The sequence below is a fragment of the Puccinia triticina genome, chromosome 9A (assembly GCF_026914185.1).
Source record: "Puccinia triticina chromosome 9A, complete sequence".
NCBI classification, from domain to species: domain Eukaryota; kingdom Fungi; phylum Basidiomycota; class Pucciniomycetes; order Pucciniales; family Pucciniaceae; genus Puccinia; species Puccinia triticina.
In genome coordinates this window covers 7,030,149-7,056,710 of record NC_070566.1, presented here as the reverse complement: position 1 = coordinate 7,056,710, position 26,562 = coordinate 7,030,149, and the positions used below count along the sequence as shown (strand labels likewise).

The window sequence follows — 26,562 nt, the reverse complement described above, 5'->3', positions numbered from 1 at the left end:
CTAGTCAGTTGGCTGGGGGATTCCTCCAGCTGGACAAGGGGGCTGATATTCACTCAGGTGCTCCTGCTGTGCCAGCTGAGCACCTTGAAAGTGAATGTGCACTAAGTTATGGTGCAGCTGGCGGAGTCTCAACATAATTTTTAGCCTGAGCTAGTTTGTAAAAATACATGGACTCAACCTGGAATGAAGCTGGATAAACTCAGGTAAGAGGCATTGTATCAGCCTGCATCTGGCATGTCAACTGACACCAGTTTCTTGAGTTTTTTTCATAGTGCTTGGTACCGTCAAACAGTGCTGATATCTCTTTAATAACCAGGCGGGTGTACCTGGTTATTAAAGTGATATCAGCACAATGTCGATATCATCACAATGTGCTCAAGCGACAGTAAAAAAACTTACTGTGCTTTGTAGTTTTGGGAGTGGTTTTGTAAGTTCTCCAAGTGCCAATCTATCACCTCCCAGGGTGAGTGAGCCAAGGTGGTGGTTCAATCCGCTTGACGCTGGATCAGTGCCTCGTTCTCCAGGAGCGTCTTAATCCTTTCCTTGATCTTCAGGCTACCTGCAACCCGCCGGAAAGGCTCAGCAATCACAGCATGGAAAGGACTGAGAGGAGGAGACTGTGCGCCTTCTTGCATACGCCAACTTCGGTATCCCCTGCGCCGGTTGCCCGTTGGCGCCAAGTTTGTGTTTGCAGGCCTTGAAAGGTTGTAAGAGGGTTGCCAAGGCAAGCCAAACATACCAAAACACCAATCAGGTCCATAGAGATGGCAAACAGGTACCTGTCTGATTTCAACGAAACAGCTTCTTGAGTGCTTGTGATCAAACAAATTCAATATGTGACACTTCCATGATATGAAGAACTACTTGAACTTGAGTAGGACACTCAGCTAACTGCATGGTAAGGCACACATACAAGGCCAGATGGCAAATAGTCCACAGGTACCTCCTGGCAGGTACCTGTGAGCTATTTGCCATCTGCACTTGTATGTGTGCCTTACCATGCAGTTAGCCGAGTGTCCCACTCAAGTTCAAGTAGTTCTTCATCTCATGGAAGTTTTACATATTGAATTTATTTGATCACAAGCACTCAAGAAGCGGTTTCATTGAATTCAGACAGGTACCTGTTTGCCATCTCTACAGGTCCAGATAAGCTGGGATGGCGTTGTCACCAGAGACTCACCAAATAAGTCGCTGTTGGCAATCCTGAGGGCAACAGAACAAGCAGTGTTAGCCGGGGCGGAGAGATGAGCAAGTGCGAGGAGATTGGGACTCACCCCCATCCTTGAGTGATCCGCTGACGCGACCCCCTCCAAGTCCGTTTTGTTCTTGCATCAGTAAACAGAGCAGCCAGTGAGAGAAAGGAGTGGTTGATTTTCTCAATCCAGGTGTGGGTGAGGCGGTACCGGGAGGACTTGTTTGGTGGGGGAGGGTTTGGCAGAGATGGGCTGGGCAATCCTTGATGAAAAGATTGGGTTGAGATTTGTTGAAGTCGGCAAAGTGCCTTTGCCCTTGCGTAGGACTTCATTGAATTCTGGTGGTGAGGAAACCTAACTGGGGGAGCAGTGATTTCATGAGACTGAAAAATTAACAATCAACAGTCGGTTCGGCCCGCACGTCAAACAGTGTTCTTGTTGGCTCCACCAGGAGCCCAGGGATGGCCGTGGAATCCTCGTCTGTGGGAGCAACAAGGATATCCCGTTGAACAAAAATAGAGGTCCCCATTGGCCCTACAGGGAACCCAAGGGCAGCCGTGGAATCCTATGTTGGCTCCACTGTGAGATTATCACAAGGAGACCCCCGGAGGGTGGAGACAACTGGGTATCCCGTTGTCTCCTTCCATTCTTAATGGGTTGGTGATACCAATGGCGGGCACAGTGAAATCCACGTGGGTTTCACAAAGCTGGCGTCACCCGTCGCATTCACGAACTCGCTTGCTAGGAAGTACCCCCGGCGTGTACCCACACATATCACAAAGGGGACACACCAATACACTCAAATCACACCTTTCTACTGTAGTTAGCAATAGCTGTAAGTCAAATGTTGCGCAAACTTAGCTCAAATGGTAAGGATGCTCTCAAAATTAACACAAGTCACCTGCTGCGGGGCGCGCCAGCCATTTAGCTGGCTGGTTGGTTTGCAAAGCGAACCTCCCCACAGGGGAGACTTGCGCCTTAAGTCAACAAACTCGCGTGATGAGTTTCCCACCTTTTGGTGGGAGGAAACTTCATCCTTGATTTGCTCACTTTCCTCAAAACTTTGAGGATGTTTGGGCAGGGTTTATGGAAGAGTAGCATCTTCCTGTTCATCCAACCCAAACTCAGAAAACCTACATAACTTTGATTTTATAATGAGTTTTATAAAATCACACTTTGAACTTTTTTTTGCTCAAACAAGCAGTTAGAGCACCCACCTGACAGCACCTGACCGGTCCGCATATTCCCTCCTTGAAGGATTGTTCCTGCGTGCGCAGGAGACATCCTTCAAGGGTGTGTTACACCCAACCAGAGGCATGCCAAACTTGCCAAACATGGCAGTTTGGCTGCCATTTACCGTTGATTGACTTTGTTCCTCTTGTCAACATTTTTTCTATCCCCCCCAGGACCTAACCTAAGGGCTGGTTGGGGTGGTTGAGAGGTGGGGTGTTGTTGGATTCCGACTTTGTCAAAATCCGGACTTCAAGTCGCGCAAGGTATGGCAGCCAAACTGCCATGTTTGACAAGTTTGGCATGTTGCTGGTTGGGTGTAACACACCCTTGAAGGATGTCACCCGCGCGCGCGGGAACAATCCTTCAAGGAGGGAATATGCCAACTACTCAGGTGAGAGCACCCCGCGCACACCAAAACAAGTCCTCAAACATTGAAAAGTCACGCTTCTCAAAAATCACTATAAAAATAGTGAGGGATCGTAAAAAAGGTACATAACAACAAAAGAAAGACAAGAAGCAGGCCTTTATGGCCTGGGAAAGGAAGGAAGCAGCTACAGGAGGAAGAAGACGAAATAAACAGTTTTCCCGCGAAATCAGGAAACTCATCACACGGGAATTCCAACTTAAGGTATAGGCCTCCACAGGCGTGGACAGCTCTGCTGTTTGCTCCCGCTCCCACCCGGAGGCCTAGTTAAGCTTGGGATGCTCTAAGGGTTGAAGTGTAATGGTTTGGTTTGAGGTGGTTTGAGCAACACCAAAACATGTGCACAGTCAAGATTGTCGAAACCTATACCCGGATTACTGATTGACCTGTCTCACTGCGTGCACAGCACATTTCTAGGAGGACTTGTACAATGACGTCACAAGTGCCAATACTTCAAATCAAGAGGACAGTTGACCACTTTATCCCAAAATCAGTTTGCCACTTCCTTTCCTTCTTTCCTCATCTTGAGACTTACCTTCCAATCCGCAAGACTCATCAATTCATCGAAATTCATCTGCGGACTTTTGTCGAGGTCATCAGCCTAGGCATCTATCTTAGGTTTTTAGTTTTTCTTGTCATCTTCATCCCATTGACCGTGTAGCTTATCTAATTATTATTTATGGTGTTAGTCATAAAAGACCTGTGGTGGGTATATCTCAATTCAGTTCTCATCATACTGTTGTTCCTGTTTCTTTCAGGCAAAAATCTTCAGAACTATTTTTATTGTATTTTCTTTGAGTGATTGTTTTACTGAAATTTGTTTCTTTTAGCCTGAAATTCTGAAAGGTGAGTCACGTAGTTTAGAGGGCGTCTGGATTCCCTGGTGAGGAAGCACGCGAAAAATGCAAAGGCACAAACTCTCCACTAAGTTCTTTTAGAGATACCGATAGATTGATTATCTATCGGCCACCATGGCCAGATGCACCAGCCACCCGCGCCCCAGTGTTTCCACCTCGAGAGTCATTCTTCGAAGCGAACTTGAGGGGGTGACCATCGCTAACTTCGAGACGACCTTTCTCAAGGACAATTGTGACCACTTCATCATCCTGGGAGTCAGGAAAAAGGAACTCTTGAGCACATGCCACGGAGATCACAGGGGCTTGCGGGACTGACTTTTGATGATCCAAAGGTATTCTCAAGCTCTTGTTTACTGGGTCGGATCAAAAGCCCTTGAGCACCCTGGCCGGTATGAAATACATCAAAAGCTACACATTTATCGCACGTTGAAATGGTCCGTTGAGATCAGCCGCCGAGTTAGATAGATCGATTGGTTAAACGAGAAGAAAAACAATATTCATGAAATCGTTATACCACTCCACATTGATTGTTAGATGACAACTTACAATCGACAATCTCTACTAATGGGACGGTTTTGTCTCCTCCTAACCATTTCTTGTATGCACCAGCGTCGGCGATTATGCAGATGAATTCGTCCGTCCTGCGATAACGTGCGATGGAGAAAATTAGACAACGGCACTTCGGGTCTAGTTTTATAATATTTGAAGATGATCTGTGAAGAAACTGACGATGTCGAGTCTGGCTTGTAAATTACTTTGGTTATCTGTGGCGACATGTTGTGCTTGATTTGGAAGAGTACTGGCGATGATGAGGGTGTATGGGGAATTGTGATGGTGTATGCTCAGAGGAGACCGAGGTTGATCGAGGGATATCGAGGGGACAAAGGATAGAAGCCGGGAGTCACCTCTGCTCAAACTGACGTCATCAAGATCGTTGTGATTATGTAAGTCTCGTAGCCACCTTGAGAAGCCCCTCGATTTCTCGGACCTCCCTTTGAGGCTTCACCACCTTCCCCCTCCTTCCACCACTCAAATCATACATATTCTGCAGATTATGTATGTAGTACATAACATGAGTAATATGCCGCGCGCAACTGTACGCAGGAGGGTGCCGAGATCCATGCGCAAGGAATCAGGAATAGGATAGTAGGATGGGCGGGCGGTGTTCGCATACAGGCGGTCTGACCGGGAAACACAGGACCAGGCCCGAGCGGCTGAAACCAGCTGAAACCAGCTGAAACCTAGTCAGAGGGTCGATAAAGATTCTCCAGGAGATTCCTTCCTTTTCCCCCGCAACCGCTCCCAATTTCATTCTCAGACTTGCGCATTTCCCGTCTCGCCCGTGTCCTTTCCCCAACGCATCCTACACACTCCAAGCAACGCTCTCCTTACCAGCATGGACAACCCAGTTTCTCCCTTGATGACCTCGAGCTCATTGCCCGTCGACTCGCGCTCCCCATCTCAACCTCGCTCGCCGTGGTCATCCCTGATGTCCCCTACCCCGAACCGCGCTAGGTTCCCGGCCATGGTGTTGGCGAACCTGATACGTCATAAACCCGGCCACAGCTCACCCGCGAACAACGCTTTGCCTTCCCCCTGCCTGCCAAATCCAAGCAGCCCGTATTCAACCACGCCAGGAGAAGATCTGAATAACTTTGTCTGGGATGCAGGGTGTCCCTCTGATTCACCTAGGAGGGCCCACCATGAAGAAGAATTGTACGAAATTGTCAGTGTCTACTTAATCATCATATTCCCTCTCAAGACCCTAAGCTCAATTGGTTCATCCGCTCGCGTCTTTAGGCCCGGCTCTACCAACCATCAGTCGGGAAGCGCACCCGTCCGACCCCTCAACCCATCATCACTCGGAGAGACCTTTTACCGTTATCCACAGGAGTCCCCGAGGGCGCTCTAACTCCAACACTTTCTTCTGCCGGTGCCTTCAAGAGCTCCATTCACAGACTCTTACGCAAGCGGACTGCTCTCCATCTCAAAAACTCATCCCAGTCCTCCTCGAGCACAACGAGTCCCTCGGAGACTTCGGCTGACGCAGAAGACCGGATACATCAAGAGCTGGAAGAAACCAGCGATGACGAATACCGAAGCAACATTGGCTACTCACCTTTTATGCATGACGACCCGCATCCCTCCAACGCACAGCCCTTCACTCCCTCCGTCCAGACCCACGCTGCCTTCGGATCGCCTCTCTCTGCTCCCCGTACCCCTGCGCGCGCAAGAAGGAGTCCTCCTGAGGAAGAGCAGTTCATTGGTAACCCGCTTCCCCCCCGCTCAAGCTCTATCGCGCAATGAAAGCTTTTCTCTTTGCCGATCTCTTTCTCTATTCCGCTCCTATTTGAATTTCTTTTTTTGGTGTCATCGTCGCGTCTTGTAAACATAGCATCAAATCTCCTGTGGTCTTTCCTGTCGCCCCTCCCATTCGATTTCATTGTCAAAGCAAAGACCCTCTCCCTTTCCACGTCTACCCTCGTCGTCCTTAGTTTGCATCACAAATACCATTTCCGTGTATCCCCATGAAAAAGAATGTGGTCTCGACACTATTCCATTTGACTCGATATCCTTTTTCACGTTGTTTGTCAGCCCCTCTTGATAAATTTCATAATGCCATCACCCCTTAGACTTCCTACGGTATTCTCTCTTCCTCATCTTGTAATATCCACTCACAAACCCTGTTATTACTAGTAATGAAGCTCCCAAGAACCCTTAATGGTTCACCCTTTGTCTATGTAACTTTAGTGACCGTCTCTTGTTGAGTCATCAGCGGTAGGTATATCCTGGCTTACTGTGAATTCCCCTAGTGAATGCATTAGCATCGCACAAGATGAGGTTTCTTTTGCAATCACTCAGTGAAAAGAAAGAGTATTAAACGGTAGGATTGTCAAAATAAAAATGTGCAAAATTCTCATGTTATCCAGCCTGTGGGGTAGGGCATCGCAAACGCCATACGCACAAGCTGAAAATTCACTCAACTCCTGAGAGTTTTTAGTACAATTACTCGTTAAGCAAGGCAGTACAAAAAATCGGTTCAACCAAGGCTACTGGTAAAAAGAAAATTAACGAAAGCGTGTGAAAACATGGTTTCCATCTTTTTTCAGGGGAATCATTAGACGAGTATTTTCCGTTATGTCGGCAATATTATTATTGGCAGGAGAGTTGTACGAGAAGTTGACAGAATTGTACTAAAATGTGATTATTATTTTGGTATGCCCATGTCGGTTCAGCGGATTTGACGCTCAGAATGTGAATGTTGCGGCCGACTTTTCGCGGCCGAAAGAGTAAACAACAAAGGATGAGGAGAATAGCCGCCATTGATACCGATGGCGACTTGGACCATACGAGAACCTGCATAAAAAAGGCGGGATGAGTTGGTTGTTGGCAATCTAACGCTCAGTAGATGCTTCACTTATGTACCGATGAGTAGCTCATTGCTGTAAGAATCCCCTGAGTTGGAGTGATACATCATGGCAAGACCAGCTGTAGTGGCTTGTTGCAACTGAGGCCCAATTGTTTGAGTTTGCCTCTTCTCCAGTTTATTTCAAACCTGAGTGCCACTGGGACCCGGCCGGAGAGCACCGCCAAGTCGGCGTATGTAGCAAGTAGTATACTTTTTTTCCGTTGCTTCCATAGGAATGATACTTACGCACGGATCCAAAATTCATCCGACCGAGTGCTGATCATCGATTCCACTCAAGAGAAAGATTCAAATGCTGCTGTCATAAACGCGTTCGATGAATGCATAAATGGGAAAGATAACCTGGAAGACTATCGGAACAGTCATATGACAGCAAAACGGCTATCAGAATTCTAGATAAAGAAGTCGGAAATCATGTATGTAAACCTAATAGATGCTGCTTTGTGGGGGGGGGGATGAATGATACAATGTGAATCAGTTTATGCACTGGTCCAAATACTTCGAGGGTGTGTAAAGACATCAATGAACAGATTGAGTAATTTCAAAGCAGAACAGCACACATGCTGCAATTTTGGATGTTGATGAACTTCATCGAAGGGAAACCGGAATGACACATCATCTTTGTATTGGCTCCTCCTCGCGCTCATCTTCGTCCAGGAGAATAATCCTATTTCTTCTAGACCCGAAATCAACGAAACTGGCAATGAAGCAGACGACGCAGGCGGCGGCACCGGCGATCAAAGCGGTAATTACTTGGGGCGCATCTGCCACTTTCTGAAGAGTTCCCTTGCTGTTGATCAGTAGACCAATCGATAGATAGACGACCGCAAGCATGCGGATCAAATCCTTGGCTCGGTATACTGCGAACGCGTTGGCAACTCCAATCAGCAAGACGACGCCAAATGTGATCTGAATGAAGTTGTCGGCCAAATTATTTTGATGAGTCAGTTAAACCAAGTATGGTGTTGAGATGATAATTATTAAAATTTGAATACCCAAGCATGAGTCGAAAAATGCTTCTCCCAGGTGTGGTCAATCGGGGATCGGTACCATTTCAAGGAGATGAGGATTGATTGAGGAAGATCGACAGTGAATAGGATGGTCTGAAAGAGCTGGACGGGAATGTAGATGAAGATGAAACTGAAAGGTTTGGAAGTGAAGGAAGGCGGCGAATGTTTCCAGATCGAGTGAAGTGTATAGGTCATCAGGAGGAAGACCACGAGAAGAAGTGCGGTCGCCACGACAAAAAGTTCTGCTGCCTATGACATGCACATTTCCACTTGAGACCTCTCGAGGATATGCAGAATGTTGAGTCAAGGAGTGCTGTGTGACGTACCCAGAAGATAGGCCAAAGAGCAAAACCAAACAGAGCGACGACATAGGTCATTCCGATGGCATGGACAAAGGTCTGCTTTGTTTCTTCGGTTCGGTAGCGTTGGTTGGAAGTGCAAACCACCATGAAAGCCATACCGAATTGACAGGCAAAGATTACCATCCAGTAAAATCCGACGAGGATCTTACTGGGAGTGAGTAGAGTGTAATACCGATCATTGATGTCACCCACTACGGGTGGAAAGAAGTCACAGGAGTAAACGAATCGCAGGTTTTCAAGAAAGAGAGAGACGTGCGAGTGGTGAAACGGGAAAGGACGAGATGGCTGTGCTTACTTGAAGGCTCAATGAGCAAGGCGCACACAAGATTCGAAAACATTGCAGTCAAGGTGGCCAACGGAACAAAGATCTTGAGTCTGATGATGTCATTCTGTTCGACAGGCTGCACCGTAGAGATGGTTCGAACGAATAGAATCAGTGAATCAGTGAAACGGAATCACTCTTTAGAGATGTAAATTTGTCTGACTGACGATGATATCCGCGGCTGGATCGTAGGCCGCTGGACCTGGGGATGGGTGAGTGTAGGCGGGGTTATTGTTATTCATTTCGAGTGTTCGTGTTGGTGAGATGGTTGACCGAAGGTGCTGGTCGGGATGGATCGAGGTACATATAAAGCTGATCAAGACTGCTTGCCTGACCGCTTTTGTCCTTGACCCGCATACACTCTGCTCCCTGCCCCCGATTGACGTCACAGACTCACTGACACAGCGTCATGTAAACCAGACCAGTACATACAGAATCTGCAGTATCCGGCCGAGTTAAAAAAACAGCGGATCATGACACTCAATTTCAAAGAAGCTGGCTTCCAGAAGATAAAACCTAAAAATGGCCAGCTGATAATTGGTATCTGCATACACATCATATATTTGTTGAATGTGTGTCAAATTGATTGATCAAAAATAAAGCGGGAAGAATACATATCCATTCTAGCATACATATAAGGCTTCAGCTGATAGATAGTGGATGACTTCCTGTGGGCTAAAAAGCCAGATCTTTCAGGCCAGGTTAAACCTTACTGGCTGGTGAGAACTTGATCTCAATCACTTTTCACCAGCAAGTAAGGTTTAGATCTGTGAAATTTTAGTCTGTACGGGGGGCGTAGATCCTACGGGGAGTCTTCCAGTATGCTCATATGCAGAAGAGGGAATGATAAGAAACATGTATAATTATTACCTGTCAATTAGGTCATTTGAATGGATGCAAAATAAGATTATTCAAAAAGCAAATCTTGAGAAGGAACCTCCTGATATAAGGGAGTAGACTTTGGGATTGTAGCTGCAAGAATCAAAAAGGATTTCCTTACTCCCAAAGTATACCAAAATTCTACAGGAGTAAATTCCTCTAAAGAGCACATATTAGGGTGGTTCACAATTGAAATTTACAAAACTTTGGGACACATTCTAAGGTGTTTATGAACATTTTTTAAAAAAATTGATAAGTTGCACTGATTGATCTGTATCACCTGCCACTGTGCATTTTCCCAAAACTTTAAAATTTTGTTCATAAAGGCCTTAAATTTGCCTCCAAAGTTTAGTAAAATTCAATTGTGAACCCTATTATGCAAAGTTTGGCCATTACAGTTAAGTATAACTGTAAAAAATTGTAAAGTTGTGGTGTTCAAAATTTATGGTATTCAAAATTGCATATGTCACTGTTTACATAAAATCATAAAGCCAATTTTGGCTGGGAGATGTCAGCGTGCATCAAACTTAAAGTGACATCTCCCAGCCAAAATTGCAGTTTATGATTTTATGCAAAAAAATCTTATACAATAGGGGTGTTCAAAGTTGACTGCATAAAATCATAACACCATAAATTCATAAAATTTTAATCTGAAAAAAATGTGTAACACCCAATCATTAAAAAAAGAGCAACAATTCTAAAATAGTACATAAAAAATGATCACTCAAAAGTGTCATGATTTTATGATTTTATGATTTGAAAAAAATATGATTTCAACTTTGAACACCCTTAATTTTGAATACCATAATTGCATATGTCACTATTTACATAAGATCATGGGAAGGGGTAGGCAGAGCGCAGCTCCAAGACCCCTGGTGTCCACGTAGCCGGAGGTCTAGCCAGCGTTAGCCCGCGAGTCTCACACGTCAGGGTGGGACTCGATGGGCTAGATCTCACTAGTGTTATGGCCTGGTGTATACCTCTCCGGGGGAGAGTTGATGCCCGCTACGATCGTGTAGTCAGGTGGTACCTTTTCTTCCTTCCCCGGGGTTTTTACAGGTTATGAGCCCAGCGTTGCCTCTGTTGTGTGTTCAATTCCCATTTCCTGCATCTCACACATATCACATCTTCCCAGCTTGTAACCCTCGCATAACATGACATAACTGTGTTAGCTACTCCTAGTCTTACATATAAGCATATTATTGATTATTGGTTTAGGAGTGTGGTTGCGTTATAATAGTTCCACGGTTCATGGGTGCCAAAAGTCCCATTTTAGGATAAATCATAGTATAGTCTTTAAAAAATAGCATTAGTATAGTAGCCAGTATGTGTGAAAGTTGACAGTTAACAAGTCTGTCGGGGAGTAACACTTAGATTTGTATGTAGTTTCACACCAGCCCATTTGGTGTCCAATCCAATATCACCTCTGTTATCAGTGATATTGGCTTGTGGGGGAGTGTTATGGCCTGGTGTATACCTCTCCGGGAGAGAGTTGATGCCCACTACGGTCGTGTAGTTGGGTGGTACCTTTCCTTCCTTCCCCGGGGTTTTTACAACTAGAGCGGCAGGATCCGCAGGAGAAACTAGTCAGTCACGATAGGCAGTGAGAGACTAGTTTCCTCCGCCTGTAGACAGGTTCCCAGGGGCACCAAGAAGAGGTAACGGGGCAGTGGCCTTGTATAAGAAGGCCACTCTGGTGAACGGAGTGTGAGCAAGGGATCACTCTCCTAGCTCCCACTCATTGTTTGCTACTTGTCACCCAGGAACCTAGTTCCTGCTTTCCTTTTTTTCTCCACCCACCCACCCAGCGCTTGTTTGCGGGGAGTGGGCTTAGCGCCTCAAACCCCACTCCCCAAGCGCGAGGTTTCTGTCCTGCTTGGAGGAGGTACCAGGCCTTGACAGAGAGTCCCAGCTCTCTGTGACGCCTAGGGATGATAATCAGGCGGGCTTGGGGCGCCCATGGGCCGGCCCGGCTCAGCCCGGGAAGTCAGTGGACGGGTCGGGCTGGGCCAGTTCCTCTCAAATGCCAACCCAACCCAAACCCGTTTATGACTTGGGCCGCCAGCAGGCCCCAGCCAAAAAAGAAAATTGTACATTTTTTTTATTTTTAACATTTGTTTTGCCTTTTACTACGTTATAATGTGTTCCTACCTTATAACAAGGGAGAGGCACCCTGTCTGTTTGCGTGTGTTTTGTCCTGTCTGTTTGTGTGCAAACGGACAGGACAGAGGTGTTGGTGCAAACGGACAGGACCGAGCCGATGTTTTGTGTTTTGTCCCGCAAACGGACAGGACAGAGCCAATGTTTTGTCCTGTCCTGTAACAAATTGCTTTGATAATCATAGGGCTTGCGCTGTCTTGCGCTATTAAATGTAAGCCATGATCGGGATAGATTGCCTTATTAATTCGATGGCATAATCAATGACGTGTTTGTTTGTCGTGATGTCATTGGTTTTTGTTTACCTACTCTTTCTTTGCAAATTGTCTTTCCTTTCCTTCCTTCCTCTCTTTCTCTATCGTGATATTCTTTGTCATAGTTTTCCTCACAATCAAAGTTATCAACTTTCCTAAGAAATTCAAATCTTAAGGATTATAACTCAGAAATCGATAAACTCTTATACATATAAACTTCATCAACATGACTCGGGAGAACTTCAAAATCTTATATTTCCTAAGCTTACTAAACAAGCAATTGGCGAACTATCCTCTTGGGTAGTTTCATAGCCATATAGTGAACTGTTTAGTAGGCCAGGCCTCACAATTATATCACAATCTCTTCAAAAATACTCGTATAAATATTTTTTTTACCATACAAATCATGTCCGACGTATCTGAAATGGCACCTATGACTCCTCTTCAAAACTCTCCAAGATTTTCACCCTCTCCACCTCAGGCAGCAAATATTCCGATACCATCAACCCCTCATCAGTCTTCATTTTTTGCAATCGGCAGTCCTTCACCAATCGACCGCAATTTGCCTTTGTTTTTGGCTTTTTCGCCTCGTCATATCCCTACGGTATCCCCTCAATCAGGTGGCGGTCAAATCCCTCTACAGGGCCCTTCTCAAGCCGGCGGCCAACCTATTCATCATGGCTCCTCGCAGAATCTTGGCATTCCCGGTCAATCCGAAGACGATATTTCAGCCTTACTTTCCAATCTCCGAGTCGACAACTCAAATCAGTCGTCCTTGATTGAGGCGCAGGCGGCATCAATCGCTCTTTTAACCGCGCAGGCCCGGCAAGACAAAAAATCGATCAGTATTTTACAGGCGGAAACAAAAAACATTAAGGATGTTTTCCATGGCGAATTGATGAAGACTCAATCGGATAATCAGCAATCGATTTCGCATCTCCGTGGTTTAATGGAGGGATCAAATACCGCGCTTGGTGGTCGACTGGGCCGTTTGGAAGTGATGAACACTCAGTCGATGACGGAGAGGCCTAAGAATTTTATTGAGCCCCCCCATCAACCACATATTTTCTTCACTGGCTCTCCTCGCGAAACTAATAATTTTTGTTTCACAATGAGGAATACTTTTGATCGGATCGGCGAGCAGTTCAATTGGGAAAAACAGAAAATCATGTGGATCTCCGTTTATTTTCGCTCAGGGACGGGTCGCATGGATGGCGAGGTTCCGGCTTATACTTGGTTCCGTGGTCTTCTTTCGAGCAATGCGGAGGCCCTTCATTTGCCACCTCTTCGAGCCTCGGCGGGAATGCAATATGTACTAGCTGAGCTGCGCGATGTGGATTCTTTCATCAATGCGATTGAACGCACGTTTGCTAATCATCATGAATATGAAGAAGCGGAGACGGCCTTTTATGCTGCGCGACAGGGGAATAAGTCCATTGAAGAGTTTAACATTTTATTCAATTCTCTTCTTCGGCCATTAGAACTGGATGAGCGATCCAAGTGCAAGGCTTATGATAAGGCGATTGACTCAAACCTTGTCAAACTGGCGTTAATTCGGGGCCCGTGGAACGATCTTATCGACCTCACTGCAAAGCAAGAAATAGCGGTGTCAGTTTCGCGAAATGTTTCGGGTGTCAGCAAGATCCTCGACCCAAAATCTTCTCAGCCACGTCCGAATCACCCACCTCAGCCTCGCCCGCCGGTTCATCAACCTCAGACAAAGTTGCCGGCCGATGGGGATGCGATGGATGTCGATTAGATGTCTTCGGCTATGCGAGACACGGGGTTTACTTATCCTGAGTTCCGTCAAGGCTGTGTCAATCGCAACATATGTATTCGTTGTGGCGGCTCCTTCGATGACGCTCATTATCAGGCTCGAGGTTGTACGTTGGGGAGGGATATGAAAATGGACTTGTCGGATATGTTAGAATTATGGAAGGAATGGGGCGGTTCGGTTCGTCGAAAGAAGGTCAAGCGGAGCGATTCGAAGTGGGCGCCCAAGAATTTACCTACTCGTTCTGCCGGTGCGGCCCGGCCAAAGCCCAATCTTCGTCCTGTTGCGAGTCGATCTAATTCCCCGGCGGAGCGTGCGGAAAAGGGGAAGAAGCGCCAATCTTTGGCTGAGGTTGACGGTTTGCCATTCAAGAGACGGGCATCCCCTTCTACGGAACATCCTGCGATGACGGATCCATCTTTGTCAGCCGACATGATAAACATGACGGACATGTGGGCTGGGGAAATTTCCTTTAACACCTGTATGTCGGAAAAGATGAACCCGACAGATTGTAAGCAGGCTCATTTCGTAAGAAGAGCTTCTGTTTCTGATAATCGTCCTTTCTTTGACGGGAGATTACTAATTAATAATGATTATTATGCTGACGCACGTGTTTTGGTGGACTCTGGCGCATCCGCCTCTTTTATTAACATTGACTATGCACAGAAAACGAATGTAACAACTTTTGACCTGAATGTTCCAGTACAGTGCAAGTCTTTCGATGGTTCTTTGGCAGCTTTGGGCGAGATATTTTCTTATGTAAAAGGGAGTGTTTTAATTCCCATTGTTTGCGGTTCTTTTCTTCTCTCCAATGTTACTTTATATTTAACCAAATTAGCATCTGCCAATATTATTTTAGGGAATTCGTGGTTAAAAGATTCCGGGACATTTGTTGGAGGATCTGATTGTGACGTTGTAATTATGGTGTTCAAATTTGGTTTGCATAATTTTACGGACTTACTTCGCGCACTGCGGAAAACTCTTCGCGCACTGTGGGGGTCGTTGTCTTGACGTCCAGCTCCCAGTGCGCGCTTCTGCCACAGCTCTTCGCGCACTGCATTTTCCGCCAAAAAAACGGCTTGCATTTCTTGAGATATTTTTTGATGAATCAATAGAATGAATTTTTATGATCCCCATAAAAAATAATCAAGTCATTTAGGGGTCTCCTTGAGCCTAGAGAAAATTGACATGAAAAAATCATTTTTTAACGCGGCAGGGACCTGTAATATCGCTTCCTGTGCCCCAGTAGCCCCAAAAATTTCACAGTATCATGGTACATGTGCAAATTCATGACCTGATGATTTTCAGAATTTTCACCAGCTTTCCTATAGCCCAAATAGGTATTGTGTTTATTATTTTGTGTATATGTATAACTTTTTTGTTACACACACCAAAGGCACAAAATTTTGAGAGCACAGAGAAATATTCTTCGAATTAATTCCCTGAAATTCCTAGCAATAGTGTGTCATTATAAAATGAGATATAAGGGGTGCGCAGCAGGCTTAGTAGGAAAATTACTGCTAACTGTATAGCTTTTTTGTTACACACCCAAACAGTCCCAAAATTTCAGAAATGTTTTCATTGTGGATATTCTCTGCGCCATAAATTTCTTGGAAATAGTGTGTCATGATAACATGAGATATAAGGGGTGCGCGAAGGGCTTAGTAGGAAAATGGCTGCTACATGTATAGATTTTTTTTACCCGCTGAAACAGTCTGAGATTTTCAGGAATGTTTCAATTTTGCATATTCTCCGCGCCATAAAGCTCTTAGCAATAGTGTGTCATTAAAACATGAGATAAGTTAGCAGTCATTTTCCAACTAAGCCTGCCACACTACATCTCATGTTATCATGTCACACTATTGCCAAGAAATTTACTGCGCAGAGAATATCCACAATGAAAACATTTCTGAAATTTTGGGACTGTTTGAGTGTGTAAAAAAAAAGCTATACAGTTAGCAGTAATTTTCCTACTAAGCCTGCCGCACACCCCTTATATCTCTGGGAAAAATTCTGAAAATTATCAGGTCATGAATTTGCACATGTGCCATGATACTGTGAAATATTTGGGGCTAATGGGGCACAGGAAGCAATATTACAGGTCCCTGCTGCGTTAAAATATGATTTTTTCATGACAATTTTCTCTAGGCTCAAGGAGACCCCTAAATGACTTGATTATTTTTTATGGGGATCATAAAAAGCCATTCTATTGATTCATCAAAAAATATCTCAAGAAATGCAAGCCGTTTTTTTGGCGGAAAATGCAGTGCGCGAAGAGCCGTGGCAGAAGCGCGCACTGGGGGCTGGACGTCGAGACAACGACCCCCACAGTGCGCGAAGAGTTTTCCGCAGTGCGCAAAGTAAGTCCGTAATTTTATGCATGCATAAATCATAAAATCATAAAAATATTTTGGTGAGGAAATTTTGTATTACATAATCAGACAGTCATATCCCCTGCAAAAAAGATTTTATGATTTTATGATTTATGCATGCATAAAATTATGCAAACCAACTTTGAACACCATAAATGTATGAATCTATACAGGAAGTTAATATTAACCTTTGTAATGAATCATCAGCTCTTACAGATAAGTTTTCTGACGTGTTTGTCACGGAGTCTTTGGCACGCCTCCCGCCCCATAGGGGGGAATTTGATTGCATGATTAACTTAAAAAAGGGGGCCGTTCCGCCCTTTGGTAAAATGTACAATTTGAGTAAGCAAGAGAGAGACGAATTGAAAACTTATGTTGATGAGAACCTTGCAAAGGGGTTTATTAGGGCTTCTTCTTCTTCCGCGGCGGCGCCGATATTTTATGTCAAAGTGGAAGGTAAAGCAAATCGACCATGCGTCAACTATTGCATTCTCAATAATATGACTGTGCGGGACTCTTACCCACTCCCGGTGATTGCTCATTTGCTTAATAACTTGCAGGGTTGTAAGTTTTTGTCAAAGATCGATCTCAAGGCGGCTTTCAATTTGCTTTGGGTGGCGGAAGGCCATGAATGGAAGACGGCATTTCGAACACCCTGGGGCTTATATATCACCAGGAAAAAAAAATAGTCACTTGATGACAAGTGACATCATGCCAGCTCCAGCGGGCTACCCACCATCTACCCACCATCTACCCATCATCTACCCACCATCTACCCACCATCTAACCAGTTTAAGAATTTCCACAGGAGATCCTCAGTTTTTGCTGGGCACCACTGATCCCCATTTCTGGTCAGCTGATACTCAGCTTTAGCTCCCAGCTTATGCCCAGCTTTGGTGCCCAGCTCATGCTCATCTTTGTTGCCCAGATCAGAACCAGTCCTGGCCCACCTTATTTTCAGCTTTATTCCAGTCATGGCTCAGCTTAGACTCAGATTAGGACTATCATTGGCCCAGCCAATGCTCAGCTTTGGACCAGTATTGGCTCAGCTGATTTTCAGCTCTGGATAAATCTTGGCCCAGCCAATGCTCAGATTCTGAGTCTGACCACTCTTGTAACAGCTTATGCTCATCTGTGGACCAGCCTTGGCTCAGCTGATGCTCAGCTGTGGACCAACCTTGGCTAAGACAATGCTCAGCTGTGGACCAGCCTTGGCTCAGCTGATGCTCAGCTTTTGAAAAATTTTGGCCCAGCTGGTGTTAATCTTTGGAACAGTATTGTCCCAGCTGATCCTAAGCTCTGCACAAGCCTTTTCCAAGATGATGCTCAGCTTTGGACCATTGTTGGCTAAGCTGATGCTCAGATTTGGAATATTCTTGGTCCAGCTGACACTTGGATTTGTTTCAGGCTTGGAATATCCAATACTCAGCTGTGGCCCAGGCTCAGCCAATGCTCAGCTTTGGCCCAGGCTTAGTCAATGCCTACTGCTCAGCTTATGATGAGCATCAGCTGTTCCTGGGAAAAAATTAGGATCAGCTGACTGTGCCACATTGAGTGCTCTGGTGCAGTCCTGCAAGCTCTACAAGTGCTGGTGGAGAAGACTTGGAGCAGCGCTGGAGTAGCTCTGGAGCAGAAACCAAAGTTGCATCATGTCACTTGCCATCAAGTGACTATTTTTTTTTCCTGGTGATATGAGTATCAAGTGATGCCATTTGGCTTAGCTAATGCGCCAGCAACGTTCCAGCGTTTTATTCAGCATGTGTTGCGCGAGTTTCTGGATTTCTGTTGCTTTGTTTATATTGACAATATATTGATTTACTCTAAAACAAAGGAACAGCACATTCTTGATTTGGATCGGATTTTGCAAAAGCTTCACCAATTCTCATTGAAGGCTTTGCTTCACAAATGCCAATTTTTCTGCAAGATGGTAACTTTTCTAGGTTTTGACATTACGGATCAAGGCTTAAAAATGAATACTAACAAGCTTGCAACTATAGCGGATTAGCCATTTCCTTCAACAGTTTGGGGTTTGAGAAAGTTTTTAGGTTTTACGAACTTTGACAGGCGTTTTATTCCGCGCTTTTCATCGGTGGCTGGCCCTTTGACAATGCTGACTCAAGAGAAATATTCTGATTCTACTCTGCTAAACTCTCCTGATGCAATATTGGCGTCTGATAAGCTGAAATCTATGTTTATAAAGGAGCCTTTGCTTCTTCATTTTGACTTTGAGAGAGATAGGGTTGTTCACGTGGATAGTTTGGGTTACGCCATTGCGGCGGTCCTTAGCCAGCCTAATGCGTCCGGCGATTACCTTCCAGTCAGCTATTTTTCCAGGAAGCTTTCCGACAGAGAGCAATTGTGGAAGATTTTTGACTTGGAACTGTTGATAATTGTATCGGCTTGTCAAGAATGGAGGGCGTGGTTAATGGGTACGATAAACCCAGTTACCATGTTTTCTGATCATTCTAACTTGCTGTATTTTAAAACCGCTAAATACTTATCTCCTAAGCAGGCGCAGTGGGCACTTTTTTTAGACAATTTTAATATGCTGATATATCACATAGGTGGTTCTAAGAATCCGGCGGATGGGCCAAGCTGACGTGATGATTTTTACGATGGGAGGTCTCTGAGTACGGATGCCGATTTGATTGTCAAGCGGATGGTGAGTTGCGATGCGGCGGGAGGAGGCCCAAAACCTTTGCCGTTCCATTCTCATGACTTGTTCTTCCAAAGACCTACTGCTGATTTGCTGGCTTATTTTAAGAAGTTTTATACTCCCAAGGAGGTTAAACGAAAAGGGGTTGCCTTTGCTGACAATGTTTATTGGTATAATTCCAGAGTTTTGGTTCCGGCATCCTTGTATACTAGGATTTTAATAATGTATCACGATTCCCCGGCTGTCGGTCATCCGGGTATAGCAAGAACTTTGGCAACGGTGACGCGGACGTTTTCTTGGCCAGGCGTTAAAGCGGCGGTCATTAAATACGTCAAGAGCTGTGACTCTTGCCAACTTGTGAAGGCAAGGCGAATTGCCCCCGAAGGGAAGCTGGTCTCAATTGTGGCTGATCGAAAACCGTGGAGCGTAATTGGCATGGACATGATAGTGAAGCTTCCGTTGTCGGGCGGTTTCGATTCTATGATGGTAGTTGTGGATTTGTTGAGCAAACTTACCCACTTTATTCCTTGCAGGGAGGCTTCCTCTTCAGCAGTTTTGGCCGGCCTTTTCAAGAAGCACATATTTTGGCTGCATGGTTTGCCCGACAAGATCATGTCGGACAGGGGGAGTACTTTTGTCAGCAACTTTTGGAAGTCTTGGATGCAGCTGCTGGGAGTCAAATTGGCTTTGTCGACGGCTTATCATCCGCAGACGGATGGCCAAAATGAGCAAATGAATCAGGTTGTCGAAGATTACCTTCGACACTTCTGTTCCTACTATCAGGATAATTGGGACAGGTGTTTGGATATGGCTGAGTTTTTGATAAATAACTCGGATTTGGCAAGTTTGAAAATTTCTCCATTCTTCTTCACCTACGGCTTTCATCCGCGTTTTGATGTGATTACTGAAAACACGGGCCGCAAGGGAGTGGACAATTTTATTGTTGATTTGCAGGTGACTCAAGAAACAGCCGTGGAATGCCTTCGCCAAGCTTGCATTAAACAAGCTATCTATTATAACAAGGGTAGGCGCGACGCTCCGGTTTATCAACCGGGGGAAGAGGTTTTTTTGCTTCGCAAGTTTATTCAATCGCGGCGTATTAACTCTAAGTTAGACTATAGGTACATCGGACCCTTTAAGGTTGTTAAAATGGTCGGTAAAAATGCTGTAGAGTTGGATTTAGCTGGAGATTATCCAAAGCTTCATCCTGTGTTTAATGTATCTTTGCTGACGCGCTATGTGAGTCCGGTTTCAGTCTCGGGACGATTATCTTCCCTGGGAATTAAAGATAAGTATTACACTGATGGACAGATCGTTGACTGGTCGAAGATCAGAGCTATTCTGGACATGCGCAGTACAGCAAAAGGTAAGACTGATTATTTGATTTCTTGGCAGAACTCGACACCGGGCAAAGATACCTGGGTTTCCCAAAATCACATTCCGGTGTCAGTTGATCATGTGCTTGACAAGTTCCGCAAGTTGTGGGATTTAAAGTTAAATAAAGGTAAGAAGAAAGGTAAGAAAAATACAATTCAAGGGTAGTAGGCGAGGCTTATTTTGTAACGAATTGCTTTGATAATCATAGGGCTTGCGCTGTCTTGTGCTATTAAATGTAAGCCATGATCGGTCGATCATGATCGGGATAGATTGCCTTATTAATTCGACGGCATAATCAATGACGTGTTTGTTTGTCATGATGTCATTGGTTTTTGTTTACCTACTCTTTCTTTGCAAATTGTCTTTCCTTTCCTTCCTTCCTCTCTGCAAGAGCTATGCTACAAAAAGCGGCAGCGTAGCAAAAGCGTAGCGGTTTTAGCCTCGCTTCGCTAAGCTTTTTGTAGCGGACTTGGCGCTTCGCTATTTGCTACATTTTTTAAGGGGAAAAAATTAAAGAAAATAGCACGCTTTTTTAGCGCAGAGTAGCGGCAATTCGCTACGCTTCTCGCTATAGTAGCGGAAAAAACGCTACTGTAGCGATTTTGCTGCGCTACCATAGCAACATCATAAAATGATGGAGGATTGATGTTTGTGTACTATTTCTGGCATTTTCCACCAAAAGGCAGAGATGACCGCTACACTTTTGACACAGAAGCGACCCGGTTTGCTACGCTTTTGGCGCTAAAAAGCGCTATTAGCGCCAAAAAGCGTCAATTTTTCCGCTGCGCTATACTGTAGCGAAGCGGCAAAAAAAGCGCTTCGCTACGCGCAGGCCAAAACTGCAGTAGCGGTTCTGGCGCTTCGCTACCGCTCAAAGTAGCGATTTTCCGCTAGCGCTAACGCTATTCTGGATCCAGAGTAGCGTGTTTCCGCTTCGCTACGCAAAAGCGCCGCTTTTTGTAGCGAAGCGTAGCTCTTGCAGTGTTGGTACCCGGCACCTGTGGGTAGGTACCCGCTACACCCACTGTGCACCTGCCAGGCGGTGCTGGGTGCGGTACCGGGTCCTTGAATTTCTAGAGAATATTGCCTGCACCTGGGTATCCGCCAGCCACACCCGCAACAAGCCCCTGATTATGGGGCAGGGAGGGCCTGGGGCCCACCTTATGGGGCGGGGGGACTGAGCCCCCCCCCCCCCCCCCCCCCAGGCAGGTGTGAGATATATCCCCACTGGAGCCTCCAAGCTGGGCTTCATCCAGTACCATATACCAACCAACTACAATGGCCAACCCCCGCAAGCAAAAGAAAAAAACCTTGTCACATACATCATCAGTCCTGTCTTCTCCCATTCAATCTCAGCTCCGTCAATCAACTCAGGGAAATACCCGCGAATCAACTCAGGAAAATCATTGCAAATACAACAAAACTGAACAAGACCTGAGCAGAGAACAACTCACCACGCCCAGCAGCACCAAGCCTCCTTTGGGAATCACTAACCAAATGACCAATGCTGAGGAGTTGCGTAAGTTTACCAGCAAGCTGTCTTTCATTGTGTATTTTGATTTATTTCTGACCTTTTAATCACTCAGAAAAAGATCAGAAAGTTGCCACAAACGCTATCAGCTCTAGCTATAAATCATACAAGACACCCGAGCTGTCTGATCAACTTGACAAGCACGGCAGACAATGTGGTGGTCATAATGGTAGAGGCCCACAAGAGCATCAAAATCATCAAGTCAGAAAGATCAGCAATCTCACCAGCAAGACCCTTCAGCCTCAAGATTCTCAAGATCCCTCAAGATTCATCCTCAAGATGATCCCTTTCCTCACTTTCTCACAGCCTCAAGATTCTGGATCCCTCCCAGTTTCTCTTTTCCTTTCTTGGTCCTAACACATGTGTCATGTGGGTTTGTTTTGTTTCATTTATCTTGTTTTTGTTTTATTTTTTAGATCCTTTATCATTTGATTGTGTGTTCCCTTTCTTCCTTATTCTTATTGGTTTTTCTTTATCTTTGATTGTTGTGGTATTTTCTTCTTTTTCCTCTTTTCCTGTTTGATGTTTGTAGTTGGGGATGTGATGACATGTCCTGTGACATGTCACTCCCCAGAGTCCAAGTTCGAGTTTGAACTTGGAGGATGGGACGGCATGGGACTTGCTCTGATTGAAGAGAATTCCATCACTTTTCTGATCCGCTGGCAGCATCCCCAGCACTATCCCTGATCCTTATCCCCCTTATCATCATCACCTGATTCTCCTCAAAACCAACCACCGCCAACGGTATTCCATCCCCGCCGTCTCTCAAAAATCCACCCCCAACGCTATCACTCTTTTCAATCCTCATCTCATTTCTCGGACCACCCACGAGGGCAGCTCAACAGCACCCATCCCCTCGACGCTCTGCCTACCTCCTGGCACAGTAGGAGTTCCACAAAAAATGATCACCTATCCTTGCAAAACGTAATATTCCTTTCTTTCTTGCTATTACCAAACCCTTTCAGAGCTCAAGCTCATAGCGGAAAACCACTTGTAGATGCAGGACAAAGATAAACCATCCAACATTGGACTCATTGTGTAGCAATTTTTTAAAACATGATTCAAACTGTCTCCAGAAGCAGAATGAAGTCAAAAAAAACCCACAATGTGGCTATTCTTGGAATTAAAGGGACTGGAGATATCAATCCAAAAGAGGTGACAGTCTTCAGACCAGTTAGAAGGATCAAGGTAAGAAAGCTGACTTGACTGTTTTTTTACTTAGGTTCCACAACTATGTGCGGTATGGTGTGTGGAGGCTGCAAGACCTTTCTCGGCCCTAGTTGATGCTGGACATCAGGCAATACTACATCCAACTGTTGTCAAGCATTTGCAAAGCAGATAGATGGTTTTGACTGATATACACATGATTTACTCCACTTTGCAACAGAACTTTCAGAATATATTGAAAGTGTATATCATTTCTTTTTCTTCATCATCAATATCCTCCTGCTGATTCAAATTTATCTTAGGCCCAAACTAGGGCATTGTATTTAGGAGTCGACACGTGGCAATAACTGAATGGTTTTGTTATCCTGGGAGTTGTCATCTATTGATTAGAAGTGACCAAATCCTGCAATTCAAAGATCAAGGCTATGCCTTCTGATATTCAGCACAAGGTTAGCCTTTATCTTTGCCCTGTATCTTACACTAATTTCTTTTGTCTTGGTCTCATTGATCCCTGGGCTAATGATAAAATTTTAATTTAGATTTGTAGGATCATCAGCAACAATGCATCAAATAACTGAGTCATGGTTAATGAGATGAAGCAATTCAAGTGGGCCCGGTTTCAAGGGTAGGTCAGGTGCAATGGGTGCAATGTTTTGCCCATGTGCTCAACCTGATCATCCAAGGTATCCTCCGACCTTTTTGGACACATAAGCAAGCAAAAAAATGTACCAAAAGAGACTTGGATTCCAATTCATACAACAATGATGCAGCAGAACAAATCAGAGTGTAAGCTGATCTCTTTCTTCCTTGTTTCCTTTCCTCATGTTTTTGAGTGCTCAGTTAATTCTATCCCATGTACATGTAATAGCTTCAACGACACGGTCAGTGACTCCTTGGAAGATGATAATGCGACTTCTGATGACAAACAAGATAAAGAAGACTCTGATTCACTCCGTCTGGAAAACATCAAACACATTAGTGATGAAGAGGATGGTGATCACTACACAGCTTCTTGCTGTAAAGAACTTTGGCTAAAGTAAGTGAAGGGTTAGTTAACCACTAGGATAAGTTGCAGCTGACTTCTTTGGCTTCCACTTTTGTGCTATCACAAAGAAACTCGGGTTTTCTTCCAACTCAAAAGCCAAATTGGTTGGGATATGCTCTGAAAAGGGGTGTGAAGCTCCTCACAATGTTGAAAAAGATGTACAGACCCGTTGGAATTCCACCCATGCCCAACTCCTCAGCATCATCAGATGTGAGGCTGCCATGTAAGTCAAACATTGATTTGGCTGGGTTTTTTGATTTATTTTTGCACTGATTCTGAATTTTATCCTCAGTCTTGTGTGGCACTGTCATGAACAACATGGAGTTCACCGGAAGCACTATTTGGACCAGGCCAATTTTGACTTGGCATGTGATTTGGCAAACATACTCAACTTATTCTACGAGATAAAACTTCAAGCATTGGTATCAGGCTCAGATTGGATAGCAGATATAGTGATATTCATTGGTCAAATCACCAATCATCTATTCAGCGCAATTAGTAACCCAGATTATCCACCTGCACTTAGGAATTCCTGATGGCTTGGGCTGAAAATAACCAATAAGTATTACAGCCTGACTGACACCTCCCCTCTTTATAGGATAGCAATTATTAAGTTATACATTTTTTGCTTCTATCCATTGTAATATTAACTAATAAAAATGGATTCAGTCCTTCACCCGTCCTTTTGGGACAAGTACTTCAAGTTAGCTAACTGGGAACCCAAATGGATTGCCAAAGCTATACGGCTTACTCGAGAGATGTGGGTAACATTTTACAGGCCTAAACCTGCAACATCAAATCAAAGATTAAAGGTATTTTTTTCTTTTCTCAATCTGCAATGGTGGTTCATATTAATGAAACCCATCTTTTATCACAGCCCAAGACAGGCATGCTAGCTGGGCTTGGTAGTGCTGCTGCCACCCAAGGTGGCCACTGCTCATCCAATCTGTTGGACATCTGGCTTGACAGGGGACTGATCCTTGAGGGGAACAAACCGGTAAACCCATTGAAATGGTAGATTCAACAAAAGAGTTCTGGAAACAATCACGGTGGCCTGGTTGACATGGCACTTGATGTCCTTAGTTGTCCAGGTGAGTCAATTTTTGACAACATGCCTTTTTTTTCTTAAGGAACTTCAGCTGAATCTTATTTTGACAGCAACATTGGTTGATGTTGAAAGGGCATTCAGTTTTGGGTGTGATTACATTTTGTCCAAGAGGCACAGGCTCTTGGCAAGATATTTGAGCAGGGTTATGACCGTGGCTTATTATTTGAAGAAATTTGAAGAAGGGATTGATTACTGAGGGGGTCTTGGCTCAGTGGAAGAAAGGGATTCAGGATAATAAGAAGGCAAAAGCGTGGAAGAAGGGGAAGGATAAGTCAAGGACCAAAGTTTAAGATGATTAGTGAAGAGGGGTGAAAGCAATACATGACTTGTTGAACGTGATATGATAATTTGGCCGGCGGGTACCGCCGGTATACCTCCCAAGTACTCCGAGTACCCTCTTAGATGGGTACAGGTGCGGTAACAAGTATCTGGCTTGAGGAAAAAAACTACCTGGTACCCGGACCGGCCGCGGGTACCTGGTTCCCAATTGCCATCTCTATTACATAGTGTATTTGTATTGCATTGTCCCCCCAATACAATAAATACAGTCTAACTTTCTCAAGCTCAAGTTATCTATCAATCTAATATATGTTCTGAAAATTCTTCTCTTTCTTTTGTTCTCTTAGCCCAATGTGGATTCCACTCATCACTATGTCTTGCATGCCGCCAGCCCAGATACCCATCACAAACATAACAAGGGATTTCAGGACAAGAATAGGCCACCCGTTACAAAGAAACCACTTGCACCAAAGCTGTCTCCTAAGCCATCTACTCCAGTCCAGAAGTGTGAAGCCCCCGCACATTGCAGGGTTTCACAATGAGATGTCACAAGATTTAGACTATATCAACCCATGTCCTCTTCCACGTCCTAGCCGGCAGAGATACCTGTTCCCATATCTCTCCCGGCTAGGTAAGAGACACCCTTTCACTATCTCCTTTCCCTCCCCTGTTCCAGTTGTACTGAGAGATCCCTGTTCCCACATCTCTCACGGCTAGTCTCTTTCATCCTTTGAAAATCAAGCTCGTGAACTAGAAAGCTGCCTTGAGAGGCATCCGAGCTCCCCTGCGCCTGGTCCCTTGAATTCAGCGAAGGAATCAAATCCAGAGTCCTTAAAAGAAGTCTCCTATAAAATGCAAGATCTCCTCAAAGCTGGATGCCCATTGTTTGCCAAAAAAAAAAAAAACAGTTCATCAGGTTGGGAAGCAGAAAATTCCCAGCCCATTGCACAGAGTTGGACTAACCACACTGCCCCAACTTCATCAATTCCTAACTGTCTAAGTGTACTCACAACCTTGGAAGGCAATCCAACAGATGTTAAGTATGAGAGGGGAAATACAAAATGTAAAAAATACAGTGTATTGTATTGTGTGAGAAATAAAATACAAATATAATTTATATGCAATACATGTATTG

At 44.8% G+C, this 26,562-nt stretch overlaps 3 protein-coding genes across 3 annotated transcripts; 1 reads left to right on the top strand and 2 right to left on the bottom strand.

Annotated features, from left to right (window-relative positions):
* Nucleotides 1–3,809: 3,809 nt before the first annotated feature.
* PtA15_9A705 (uncharacterized protein) lies at nucleotides 3,810–4,483 on the bottom strand (the record flags this gene model as incomplete). The annotated part of the gene is made up of 4 exons (XM_053172943.1): nucleotides 3,810–3,956; nucleotides 4,024–4,115; nucleotides 4,254–4,348; nucleotides 4,437–4,483. 4 exons carry the CDS (start codon nucleotides 4,481–4,483, stop codon nucleotides 3,810–3,812), a joined length of 381 nt encoding a protein of 126 aa, XP_053024133.1.
* A 620-nt stretch (nucleotides 4,484–5,103) lies between these two features.
* PtA15_9A704 (uncharacterized protein) lies at nucleotides 5,104–6,014 on the top strand (the record flags this gene model as incomplete). Its single annotated transcript, XM_053172942.1, has 2 exons — nucleotides 5,104–5,433; nucleotides 5,508–6,014. 2 exons carry the CDS (start codon nucleotides 5,104–5,106, stop codon nucleotides 6,012–6,014), a joined length of 837 nt encoding a protein of 278 aa, XP_053024132.1.
* A 1,735-nt stretch (nucleotides 6,015–7,749) lies between these two features.
* Nucleotides 7,750–9,070, bottom strand: PtA15_9A703 (uncharacterized protein; the record flags this gene model as incomplete). Its single annotated transcript, XM_053172941.1, has 5 exons — nucleotides 7,750–8,043; nucleotides 8,130–8,393; nucleotides 8,471–8,697; nucleotides 8,802–8,907; nucleotides 8,996–9,070. The coding sequence occupies 5 exons, from the start codon at nucleotides 9,068–9,070 to the stop codon at nucleotides 7,750–7,752; spliced, it is 966 nt and encodes a 321-aa protein (XP_053024131.1).
* Between the last annotated feature and the right edge of the window lie 17,492 nt (nucleotides 9,071–26,562).